The sequence below is a fragment of the Candida tropicalis genome (genome assembly GCF_000006335.3).
Source record: "Candida tropicalis MYA-3404 genomic scaffold supercont3.3, whole genome shotgun sequence".
NCBI lineage: Eukaryota > Fungi > Ascomycota > Pichiomycetes > Serinales > Debaryomycetaceae > Candida > Candida tropicalis.
In genome coordinates this window covers 221654-234860 of record NW_003020055.1, presented here as the reverse complement: position 1 = coordinate 234860, position 13207 = coordinate 221654, and the positions used below count along the sequence as shown (strand labels likewise).

At 32.1% G+C, this 13207-nt stretch overlaps 5 protein-coding genes across 5 annotated transcripts; 2 read left to right on the top strand and 3 right to left on the bottom strand. All coding sequences in view use genetic code 12, as the record gives it.

Moving 5' to 3' along the window:
* Nucleotides 1-2091: 2091 nt before the first annotated feature.
* Nucleotides 2092-3576, bottom strand: CTRG_02216 (uncharacterized protein; the record flags this gene model as incomplete). Its single annotated transcript, XM_002547873.1, has 1 exon — nt 2092-3576. The coding sequence occupies one exon, from the start codon at nt 3574-3576 to the stop codon at nt 2092-2094; it is 1485 nt and encodes a 494-aa protein (XP_002547919.1).
* An 862-nt stretch (nt 3577-4438) lies between these two features.
* On the top strand, nt 4439-5410 carry CTRG_02215 (phosphatidylinositol phosphate kinase family protein; the record flags this gene model as incomplete). The annotated part of the gene is made up of 1 exon (XM_002547872.1): nt 4439-5410. The coding sequence occupies one exon, from the start codon at nt 4439-4441 to the stop codon at nt 5408-5410; it is 972 nt and encodes a 323-aa protein (XP_002547918.1).
* Nucleotides 5411-5453: 43 nt separating this feature from the next.
* CTRG_02214 (ribonuclease H family protein) lies at nt 5454-6305 on the bottom strand (the record flags this gene model as incomplete). The annotated part of the gene is made up of 1 exon (XM_002547871.1): nt 5454-6305. The coding sequence occupies one exon, from the start codon at nt 6303-6305 to the stop codon at nt 5454-5456; it is 852 nt and encodes a 283-aa protein (XP_002547917.1).
* A 489-nt stretch (nt 6306-6794) lies between these two features.
* On the bottom strand, nt 6795-7649 carry CTRG_02213 (ribonuclease H family protein; the record flags this gene model as incomplete). The annotated part of the gene is made up of 1 exon (XM_002547870.1): nt 6795-7649. One exon carries the CDS (start codon nt 7647-7649, stop codon nt 6795-6797), a length of 855 nt encoding a protein of 284 aa, XP_002547916.1.
* A 564-nt stretch (nt 7650-8213) lies between these two features.
* SRB8 (Srb8p) lies at nt 8214-13130 on the top strand (the record flags this gene model as incomplete). The annotated part of the gene is made up of 1 exon (XM_002547869.1): nt 8214-13130. The coding sequence occupies one exon, from the start codon at nt 8214-8216 to the stop codon at nt 13128-13130; it is 4917 nt and encodes a 1638-aa protein (XP_002547915.1).
* Nucleotides 13131-13207: the final 77 nt, after the last annotated feature.

Below are 13207 nucleotides of genomic sequence, written 5' to 3'. Positions count from 1 at the left end.
ATAAGGAATGCTGTTGTTGTTGTGATGTTGTTTATTGTCGTTTGTGAATCTTTCTTGGTCCACCCCACTTATCTTTCTTGAGTTTATGAGTTAATTTCAAGAAATGATAACCCGGGGTTGAGTTAAATTTGGTGAAAATTTTATCAGATTACATAGTAATAATAATAATAATAATAATAATCTTTCAGTGCCCATTATTTTCTTTTTTATTTCACTTTTACGCAAAACTAAAAGAAAGAAACTTAGTATTAGTATTATTATTAGTATTAGTATTATTATTAGTATTATTATTATTTAGTAGAATGTTACTTTGAAGTATTTGACATTGTTAATTTTTTTGTTTCAATTTCCATTTATCATCGCTTGCTGTATATCTATGAGAATTTTGACGCTTTACTTGCAGACTAATATTCCGTGTGCCTTGTGTAAGAGATAAAGCCCCCACCCCTCTCAACAAATTACCATCGTTGAAGGTAAAACCCACCAACAGACCACCCACAAGATTATTCTTATCTCTAACTATCTACTTATTGCAACCCAGTAACAATCACGGCGTTGTTATCATTAATCATCAACATCATCCGTGTCCCAGTAATAATACAAGCGTTGTTACCGCCAACTCCCATTAGTTGGTACAGCTTGTATGACAAATTGCGACGAGGTTACAATTGACGCAAAAGGCCCTAATCTGCAAATTTGCTTAAACTGTAAAAATCTTATTTTTTGGCACATCGCACACGACTATACATATTAACAAATTCACATTATCCTCAACTAAAGTGATATAACCAAGAGATGATTCGATTATTTTTTTTTATTATTATTATTCTTTGGGAATTACTTTAAATCGTAAACAAGGTTTTTTATGAAATAATATGATGTAACTGAGTCTGGGGTAATAATTTAATTATTGATCACACAAAATAAAATAAAAAAAAAAAATACATCTTTCAACCAAATGACTGAATTATAAGGCTCTTTTCTATTTTGTTATTTCTTATAGTAATAATGCCGTACGAGTTGAATTTCGAAAAAAAAAAAAATTGGGAAAAGAAATATCGCCCATCATCACTACCGAGGAGCGCACACAGAGAGAAAGAGTGGGGTATATCATTAGGATGTTACTTATTATTAATCCTGTCAAAGAAGGAAGACCTTTGCAACAGCCATGTAGAACCCCCCCAATGGTAGGGATTAATGACATTCTCTACAAATATGGGGTCTCTTACCCTTTTGAATAACAACAAGGTATTTTTCTATTTGAAATACAAAAGAAACCCACAACTCCGTAATTCAAAAAAGTATCTGAAAATAAAAATAAATAAAAACAAAATAAACGTTCGATCCATTATTCTTATTGTTCTACTCTTCGTGTGGGATTGCTTTTTTATTTAGTTTGGTAATAATGAAAATTGTATCATCATTGCTTTCGATTCAAAAACACCGTAACTGCTTCATAATGATGGTTTACATTTAAACTTTTCACTAATTTGTGGGGTTTTTAATCCGGAGTGAAACTAGTCTGGGGTTAAATTAGTTTATTTAAATGAAGTTGTATTATCCTTTTTTATTTTTCTTTTTTTTTGCAATTCCTACTACTGGGTTGCATTTTTTTTGGTTTTTATGATTTTGTGCCATAAACCACGTGATTCGGATAAAACAGGAAGAATAATACAGAAGTTTAAAATGTAAAAAAAAGAAGAATCCAATATCATTGGGAAAGAGATCTACAGGCTCATACTGGTGAAACTGGTTTTGATATGTGTAATTATCGGTTATCGCACCAATCAGAGTAATCTCGCTTATCTTTTGTTCATCAGGATATGGCTTCTTGATCTTTTTCCTATTCATGTTTAATTTCCTTTATTGGATAGTTTTAGGTTTATCCGAAACTGTCTAATCTATCGGATTAATTAACTAATTTCTATGAGAGATAACCCTGAGATCTTGCAATATCTTAAACACAAGATGCTTTTGTAATATCTAGCCGTTCAAGCCATTTAGTCAAGGCTTATGAGTACAGCATTAAAATTACTACGTGTAATTACACTATCCTTATATCATATACTAGTATTAAGCATTAATAATTAATTAATAAATATATCTAAACTCTTTATTTTCAACATCAGTCAAATCCAAAAATTCAAAATTTTCTGGCATTTCAATATTCAATTGATCTCTTTTTTCATTTTCCTTCTTACATAACCAACCAATTACCATACAAATTGGAATACAAAGACATTGAGTAATTAAAATAACAATTTTTGCTGGATGATAATGTGGTGCACTATAAGCTTGAAATAATTGTGGCCCTATAATACAAGCAACTGAAAATGCAATCATTGTCATACCACTTCTAAAAATTTTCTTTGATGTACCTGCTGTATTTGCGCTTACCCATGCATAAATTAATGTGATAACTGATGAACCAGAATATAATAAATAAAGTGCAAGAATATTTCCAATTCTATTTGGTGAAATGATTAAAACAATTGCTCCAATTATAGTTGGAACAAACATTGAAATTGAAATCATGGTAATATGTCCAAATCTTGCAACCAATTGAGTGGCAGTAAGAATAATTACAATAATTAAAAATCCAATTGGTAATTGCAACAATGCTGATTGATAACTATCAAATCCAAATGTTAATGTGATAGTGACACTAAATGTACCAATTGCACCAGTGACAATTTGAGAAGTAATTGTTAACAAGAAATATAACCAAGTGAATTTATCACCAAATAACAATTCTTTAATATGTTTCCATTTAAATTTAGAACTTTTAGTACCGGTTTGATTTTTTTTAACAACATTATTTAAAAGATAAACTTTATCTTCTTTATTCAAAAACCAAGCAGTATGAATATTATCAGGTAAATAAAAACAAACAAATATACCAAAAGCAATAGTAATTAAACCAATAACAAGAAATAATATTTGCCATGAAGTAAATCTAGTAGTTTTAATATGTTGGAAACCAAAAGAAAGCAAAGCACCTACCATAGTAGCAGTACCAGCCATAACTGACCAAATCCCCATTCTTGCAGCTTGTTGAGGTTTTGTATAAAAAATACTCGTAACCGTGATTATTCCAGCAGCGGAACTTGCTTCAAATAAACCTAATAAACTTCTAACAATCATTAATTCAGCATAAGTTGAACAAGCAGAATGACAAGTTACTACAACACCCCAACAAATAATATAAACTCCTAAAGTTTTACCAAGTGGGAATCTTTGTAACATATAAGAAGCAATTGGTTCACCAAATATATAAGAAGCATAGAAAATAGTTGATAAATTAGCAAATTCATTACCAACAAGATGTTTTTTAATTCCCATAGCAGCAGCATAATTCAATAATGATTTATCTAAAAATTGAAAGAAATAAATCCCACATAATAAAGGAAGAATAATAAGGTCTAATTTCCTAGTTACTTTACGGGAATCTTCTGGTTGTTCATCTGGAGTATCATCATTATGGATGTTTTCTTTAACAAATGGTAATGCATTATCAAATTCACTATCATCACTAACTGACTTATTACTAAGTGAAATTGAAATCTTTTCACTCATACTTGATTGTAGTTATTGGAATTATGATTCAAAAAAAATTTTTTCATCTTCATTTTCATTTTCAATCGATTCATTCCTAGCCGTTGGTTATATATACTCATAGGGTTAATTAATACAGCAACTCAGTATTAATTACGAATTATGCGCTTAAGATGTGGTGTAAATTGGAACCACCTGATTACAAAACAAAACAAAAATTACTTTAAAACCTTAAAAGGAATTGGAGTATAGTTTAACATACATTACTATCCTCATGTGATACACCCCTCTCCCTTCCACTCTATTGCTATCATTGGTTGGTTTTCTTCAAAAAGCATAATTCCTCCCCAACCCGGTCATCGCACTGGATTGTTCATCAAGGGAAGGTGAGTTTTGCTTCATCAAATGTTAGCTTGAAAAATATAAAAAAATGCGCATAATGGGCAAAGGAGGAGGATTTTTATTATCAAACCGTTAGAAAGCATAAGCCGTTGATTTGGAGCACACTCAACCGTTAGAGTAGTTGTAAGAGAATAACAAGTGGCTTAGGAGATGTGATCTGTTAGTTTAAATCAACCGTTGATTGTTGAACTGCATTGGTTTCTGAATCAACGGTTTTAAATATTAATTGAATACATATTTTTTTATGCACATCAATGCTTGTTATTATGTGGTTACTAATGTATCCATATCAGATCAAACATTATCAATACACAAACTCCATGAAGGATAGTTTATGTTAGGAATTTCAAATGCAAATACATCTTTTCAGGAACATTGGATGCGAATGATGTATAGAAATAGTTTCATACACAAACAAAAACAGGAACAGGAACAGGAACAAAATTTTTTTGCAACTTTTTATTGTTAACAACAAATCAAAATGGATGTGAATTATATTACAGAAACTCATATTCTTTATTATCTAACTCGTGGTATACAAACATCATGTAGATTAACTGAACCACCAATTAGTATCAATGATTTAACACAAGACGATTTTAACGAACGAAGAATCTTTCAAATTAATAACAAGATCGAATCTAAAAAGAATGAATTTGAATTCACAACTTATTCACCAGATGTATTTCAAGGATTAAGAAGTTTTTACAAAATAGATAATTTTTATGATGAAATTATTAAAAATAATGAAATACCATTTGAAGAATTTAAAAGTCCTGGAAAATCAGGTAGTTTATTCTTTCTTAAGAATGAATATTTATTCAAACAAGTAGAAAAAGAAGAATTAGATATATTGATTAAACATTTGAATGATTACTTGGATTATTTGAAATTTTGTAAATTGACATTACTTCCTAGGTATTATGGTGCATATAGTATTAAACTTGAAAATAAGAATGTTCATTTTATTGTAACAAACTATTTATTCCATCAGTGTCAGATTGATTCAATTTATGATTTAAAGGGATCAACAACAGGTCGTGAAACCAACCATCAAGATATAAATGATGAGGTGATATTCAAAGATATCGATTTTATAGATCATGAGAAATTAATTACTATTCCTAGCAATCATAAAAGAAAGGAATTCATGTATCAGCTCAAGAGAGATGTTATATTCTTGTCGCAGTTTGGATTAATGGATTATTCACTTTTGGTAGGATTTGGTCAGACTTCATATAAACCACATAAATTGAAATGTGTCAGTTATGACAATGACAATGGCGAAACCGTTTATCTTGGTTTAATTGATTGTTTAACAAAATATACCTTGAAAAAGAATTTTCAAACTTTTATTAACTCCATGTCAATTCCCAAAAAGGAAGCTCTGGCTATACCACCAAAAGAATATCGTACACGATTTATTAAATTCATAAATACAATAACAAAATAATCCATGTTTCGAGTTTGGACAAATTAAATGTTTTATCAAGAGTCTATATGTAATTACCATATCTGTCTGCTCCTAAATTTGCCAACCTATCAGCTTCATCATTACCATAATCTCCAGAATGTCCTCGAACATGTATGAACTCAATATCTCCCCAACCACGGTCTTCGTATTCTTTATTAATACTCTTCATCAAGTTGAAATTCTTTTGAAGTAGATCAACATTGGCGACGGTGTCACCTTTGGCATTAATCCATCCATTGTTACACCATTTATAACACCAAGTGGTGATACTATTAATGACAAACATTGAATCAGTACGGATTTCTGTCTTCAAACGACAATTTCCAGCATTGATATCATTAACAATGTTTACTAAAACTTGACACAATGCATACAATTCAGCTCTTTGATTGGTTGGTCTATAGTCATTATGTCTATCCACAAGATCTAATGGATTGGCAACATTTCGAGGATTGTTACGTCCATAAAAGACACCATAACCAGCTGATGAATTATACTTATTCCCATTACCTCTGCATGCACCATCAATATATACTACTTGTACTTGAAATACACCATAAGTACCTTGTCTCATATAATGATGGAAAACAAAATGCCAAGCTTCGTCTATAGTTTCAAATTTTCTAAAAGTTGCACCACTAGCCCCATTCACTTGAGCTTTACATGCTGGCCAATTAGTATATACACCTGTATTGAAACCTCTTGTTACACCGTAGTAAGGCATTGTTGGTATTTTACACAAATGATTAATCGAGTTGAATTGTTCTTTATTGAAAGTTGTAGCTTTGTTGTTGAATTTGTGGTTTTTTTTTCTTTTTCCTACAACTAAAATTGACAGTTTTTTAGAATTAAAGAATTTCATGTGCACATACATTTGAGCCGTTCATTTTCGTATATCATAAATATAAATCTGCAAGAACTAATTAACCGGTGGTGAAATAATCTCAAATGTGATGGTCCGTGAAATTTAATTTCAGGGCAATTATTCAATGTAGTTCAAAGATTCAGTCCTCTGGTATTGTCCTTATATAGCCTAGTAAGCACCTATGGAAATAGTTGATTTCTTGTGCAGCCAAAAGTAATAGTAGACTTTGAACTTACAGGGACAAGTGGGATCAATGACTTAGACTACAATATAGTACTAGTTACTTGGATTTAGTTAACGGTCTAGGAATAAGCTTATCCTTGGCATCGACTATTGTTTAACTCGATACAATTTTCAAAAGCATAACCAACCTATGATTAACTACTTGATACTTCAATAACAGAAGTGCCTGTTAACCCATAAAACGAGTATAGTACAAGATTAAATAAAATAATGCCTGTTCAGCATCCAGATGAAAACAACTGAATTGGAAAAAGTCTATAGGTACTGACCATAGTTATCAGCTCCTATATTTGCTAATCTGTCAGCTTCATCATTACCATAATCACCAGAATGTCCTCGAACATGTTTAAATTCAATGTCTCCCCAACCACGGTCTTCGTATTCTTCATTGATGCTATTCATCAAGTTGAAATTCTCTTGGATTAAATCAACATTGGCAACGGTGTCACCTTTAACATTATTCCATCCATTGTTACACCATTTATAACACCAATTAGTAATACTATTGATGACAAACATTGAATCAGTACGAATCTCGGTTTTCCGATAGCATTCATCATTTTGAATGTCGCTATTGATATTTAGTAAAACATGATTCAATGCATGTAATTCGGCTCTTTGGTTAGTTGGTCTATAGTTGTTGTCTTGATCTACAAAATCTAACGAAACAGCAGCATTTCGAGAATCATTGTGACCATAGTAAACCCCATAACCAGCTGATGTATTATATTTGTTCCCATTACCTCTGCATGCCCCATCAATGTAGACCACCTCAACTTCGTAAGAATCATTACATCCATCAGAACTTTCATATCCATCAGAACTTTCATATCCATCAGAACTTTCGTATCCATCAGAACTTTCGTATCCATCAGAACTTTCATATCCATCACTATTAGAATATCCATCACTATTCGAAACTCCATCACTGCTAGAATATCCATCAGAATCTTCTCTTACGTAACCATTATGAACAAAAAACCAAGCATCATCTTCGTTATCGAATTTTCTAAAATTTGCACGGCTAAAACCATTGACTTGGTTTCTACAAGCAGGCCAACTATAATAAACCCCGGGATTGAAACCTCTTTCCACACCGTAGTAAGCCATTGTTGATAGCAAAATGAATTGTCAATTGATTACCTATGGAAGGAAATTGTAGTGTTGCCGGTTGAATTGTTGTAATTCAACCAAAACTTTGATAATTCCTGATTGAAACAGGGAGGGGGGTCCACTTTCAAATTACAAACTCTTGTGAGAACTGTGAGACAGAATTTTTCACCGTTGAGAAATGAGAGAGATCAGACAATTTGACAACCTCCAGACAGACAACAGAAAAAAATTAATTAAACATTGTTGTAACAATTACGTAATCAGAGAGAGTGTGTGAGTGAGTGACAGAGTAAGAAACTGGTTGTAAATTTTTTTTTATTTTCTCACTGGTTGTCTCTGTTTGTTTGTCTCGCTTGTTTAACTTACAGTCAGTGGACAACAATATTGTAGAGGGAGCAAAGAAAGAAAGAAAGAAAAAAGAAAAAAGAAAAATTATAGTACATAGACCGGATTTTGAAAATCAGTGAGACAACCAAAGTCAATCCCAACTCTCACTTTAAATTACAACTTGTAAATTTAATTACCCACGGCAATTTTAAACCCACCCATCAATAACATTAGATGTCGACAAATAAATCACGGAATAGAAACAGTTTGCTATCGTCGCATAGCAGATCATCCTACTCAAATTCAAACACCAAAGATGAAATAATAGCCATGAAATATCTGATGGATAAACCAGATTTACCTATTTATCCCATGTCAGATCATATGCAGAAAAACTCATCCACTGATGTCAAAACTAACCAGAATCATGAAAAATCAGAACAGATTTATCCAGATTTCATGCCATGGAAAGATCACACCCAATTGTCTACGGATCAACAAGAAAAACAACACCAAAGATTGAACAATGCATCTTATCTAAATAAAGGGTATTTTGAAGCACCTCAAGTTGCCAATGAATACTACTCAGCAAGAAATTTGATACTGGCAACGGTGTTTTTATCTAATGACAATTGTAATACCGTGGTTAAGGAATTATCGACATATTTAACTAATGCATATAAAACAAGAAATGAAGTCATTAACAAAATCAAGTATGATTCAAACCATTTTAAGATCCCAAACAGAGTCACTTTGACAAGCAATAAAAAAGAAGCATGGTTGAGAGAGATAAGTAACTATAATGTTCCGTTAAAAAAAATCGGTGAAAAAATTCCCCATGGTCTTAGGAATAAAGTACTTATAGATGCCATCTGTACTAGAGGTGTTCCTATAAATCGATCAATTTGGTTAACTAAATGTGTCTTGTATGGTGAATTGGTCTCTTTGAGAAGAAAACATCAAAATAGAATGTCTGTAAGTGGAACAATACCTCTGGTTAATGATTTCAACACATTTGAGAAATTTGAAGTCCATTGGCTACAGGAATGGACACAACAGGTTGCAGATTATGTGTTGAAATTTTCAAGAGAAATGCTGTCAATAAATTCCACTGAAAAGAAAGCACAATATTTAAGGAAATTCAATCATTTGATCAATTATGTTAAGTCATTATATGTGGAATCATTGCTTGATAAGTCATTTTTCTTATCTCTGGTGTTGAGATTCTTAAAAGATGGTCTTCCTTTACAACCAAAACATATTGACCAGTTATTATCTATAAGTACCGATGATAATAACCGATCAATGAGTAGTGGCAATGATAGTGGTGATGGCGATGACGACAATGACGACGATTATGATGATAATGAACTTGCGGGGAAGCAAAATTCGTGGATACATGATGTTGATATGAATTATGGACAACGCTTAGCCGCATTGACTTTGATTAAAGTATTTTGGAACGATTTGATAAAAGTAGATTATTTATCCAAAGAATTGAGTGAACTTTTACTTTTGAATTATTTTTTCATTGAAAGATGGTCTACATCACCTACCACTTCAGCTACATATGAAAAGTTTGGGTTATCTGACGGCTTGAGGTTCAAAATACTTAAATTGATCACAGATACAGTAAAGTATCTATTTGAATTCAATTGCAATATCTTTATCATACCAAACTATTGGATGCTTATAGAAAGTTCGTTGGTTAAAATTTTGTTGAATTCATTCAAAGAAGGTGGATCTGAAAAGGAACACGAACAGATCCTTAAACAACTAGAGCTCATCAAATATAGAAATGAAAGTTTGATTTTAAATATGAAGAACGAAGCAAATGTGAATTCTGAAAACAACAGGTTAATAAACCGTTCAGCATCGTTCAGTGGATTTAATTCAACAGCAGTTTCTCCAGCTCCAAGCAGTAACGTGGAAACTGATTACACTTTTATCAATAGGAATTCAGATGATATTTTGAATATAATTGAAAAGTTGGATACATTACGCTTTAATGAAGAATTTTCAAATTTACTTAAACCAGGCAGGAAGGGAAATAAAAACTGGCAACTCAATTTGAAAGTTGTGTTATGTTGGTGTGTTTCTCCATCAAGAGATTATCGTGATTCCATTGGAGATATTTTATTTATTTGCAATTTCTTACGCAACAACGTACTGGCTGATTTGAACAAGTCGTTGAAGGCGGAATTTGATAATGAAATACTTGAAATTATTTATCAAATTGCTGAAGATACAACTCTGAATTTTGTGAATGCTAATTTGTATGTTTTGATCAATGAATTATATCAATTGAAACTCATTACAATTGCTGCCTATTTGAGAAAATTGATTGCATCAGGTATATTCTACTTAGAACCAGGTACTCATCAGGATTTGAATAATCTTCCACTAGTTGCAAGAACCCATTTGGAGATCTTGGAAAATCTTCCGGTTTTAAATAATCGACAATGTGATAGTATTTTGAAGAAATGGACACCGTCAGGATTTGATTTCAAAGGAAAATTTACCGATGGGCAAGCAATGTTGCAGAAATCTATCATTGATAAAGTGTTTAGCAATTCATTAAACCGTCATGAGAACACAGAATGCACTAATTATATCAGTTCCTTAAATGTTGGTTTACAATTCTTATTGATCAACTGGCTTACTAATGAAATAAAATCCAAAAGTAGCTCGGCTGTACGTTTGATTCATTTTACTCCAGCAGTAGTAACTAGTTTGTATCAATTTTATAGTCAAACGGCAGGTTTGACTGTGTTTTTCAAAGTGCTTATCCCAACGATTTTGAAGAATGACGGTGGGATGATCATTTTCTATCTCGATACTTTATTCTTGATTTCAAAATTAACTGTCAGACACTTTAAATTGATCAAATTTATTCCTGGTGGTTACGACAGCCCATGTATTGGGTATGATATTTTTAAATTAATTGTTCAAGCTTATAAGGATTTGTGTGGTAGAGAATATGATTACTTCAGATTTGATAACCTTTGGAATTTTATGGATGCAGTTATTGAGAAGGCTCCTGAAAACTCACATACCAATGAAGGGTTTTCAAACAGCGAACAGTCTTTGCCTAAATTGCCAAATTCACTAACAGGAAAGGATACATTAGAGTCACCTATGCATATTAATACAGTTGAAATCCCTGCAGCACGCCTGCATGCCGAAACCCGTTCAGGAAGTAGAAGATACACCTCGACTGATTTTAGAAATGACATTTCATACTTGCGTGGGTTGGTTCTTCAACCACTTACCCCTGAAGATTCAGATGAAATTCGGGCAATGTTTGAAACTGATATTATTGGCACAGAATTACAATATTGGTATGACAATTTTGAAAATTTATCAGAAGAGAAAGAGATTGCTTTAGTTAAACTTTTGCGTAGTATTTTAGTCTCGGATCAATCTTTTACCACTAAAATTAGAGAGTTCCTTGTTGAATCTGTGAAAAATTCCACTGACTCCCAAAGATTAACCACATTCTTGATGAAGATGAATGTTTATGATATTACTAGGATGAATGAGTTGGTTAAAACTCTTCTTCCAGTCTGCTCGGAATCGGGTCAAGAATCTATAGTTGATGAATTGGTACTTGGAACTGAGGGTATCGAAAACAGAGTACTTAGTATTTCACAAAAGGTATTGCTTGAACTTAATCGTCATTTCTATCGAGTTAGATCCATCAAGTCATATTCAATGATTATACTGCGTGGGTTGTTGAAAGGAGGACCTGCATTTTCAAATGCTTTCTTTGTTAAATACAGAATACCTATCTTGAGATTCCTTAATCTTGCAATTGTCACCAACACGAAGAGCATTCTAAATGAGTTGTATATCAAATTACCAAGAGAAGACTGTCTTGAATTGTTGAATATTCAACTTGGACGTACCGAAGATAACTTCATAAAAACATTAGGTGATTTTGAGAAATTTATTCCAGAAATTGACGAATTTAATTTACCAGTTTGCCAAATTTTATTGGGTGTCATATCTAATTCTTTAGTACCTTTGGACTTTTCAATGGTAAAAGAACAATTGGAGCATTTCATGAATGTTTTATTGTCAACTATGAACTTGAGGTTTTCCAACAGCAATTCTTTTTTTGGAGAATTGTTTAGTTTTATGGCTTGGACTCATAAAATCTGTATTTTGGAAATTTTGGAAACCAAATTTTTAACTGAAACTAAATTCGATAATGGTATTGAATTGTTTGTTACACCAACATCCCAACAGAACTTATTACCTTCACTTAATGATTTCCTTAAAAAGTTTGCCGCATCATCATCTTCGTCTGCCAATTCGGTAGAAAGTGATAAGAACTTATTGCAAAAGTTGTTAGAATTTATTGACAAGTTAGTTGCTGTTGTTAATTCTGAAGAGGTTGTTGAACCAACAGACAGTATAAGTTGTGCAATCTCAGTGTTTTTAAGAATATTGATAATTCATAAACTGTCATTATGTGAGTACATTTCAATTTGGACCACTGATCAGTTGGTTATATCATTTGTATCTAAGTTGATTGACTTGTTGAATTCCAAATATTTAAGCAATAGTGATGACAAGTTAAGAATTTTACTTTATGATCTTTTGCTTTTGATGAAATCGGGTATTACCCAAGAGATGCATTCAACTAGAGATACTGAATTATCTGACAGTACATCTCCACAACACCATGTTAATGAACCATTAAAGCAACAACAGGCTAAAGATATTGAACATGAAGCTACTTCACCTAAATCAAAAGATTCCAAGCTAGAGAATGTACATATTGTATCACTGATACAAAGTTTGTTTGATTTGCCAGAACCAAGTACGGCTAATCCATTTGCTGCTTATCTAAATGATAGTTTGGTTAAATGCTCATTGATGTTGGACAATGATGAACTTGAACGAGGTGGGGATATCAGTGTATTTAACAATCGAGGACTTGTATTAAAATCTACTAGAAATGAAAGTTCTGAGTTGACATCATTTGGAGAAAACAATATCATGAAATCAAAGAATCAACAAGTTAAAGATTTCAAATTTAAGAGTTTTGAAATACTTGAAGATATTGGAACAAATTCATTAAATGATGGGTGCATTAATTTGCAATTGTTTGATGCTTATACCACCAGGGAGAATCCACCATGATGTTAAGTAGAAACATAAATAGTAGTATTAGTAGTGGTATTAGTAGGTGTAATCAAGTATAGAAGGACGCGTCTGTT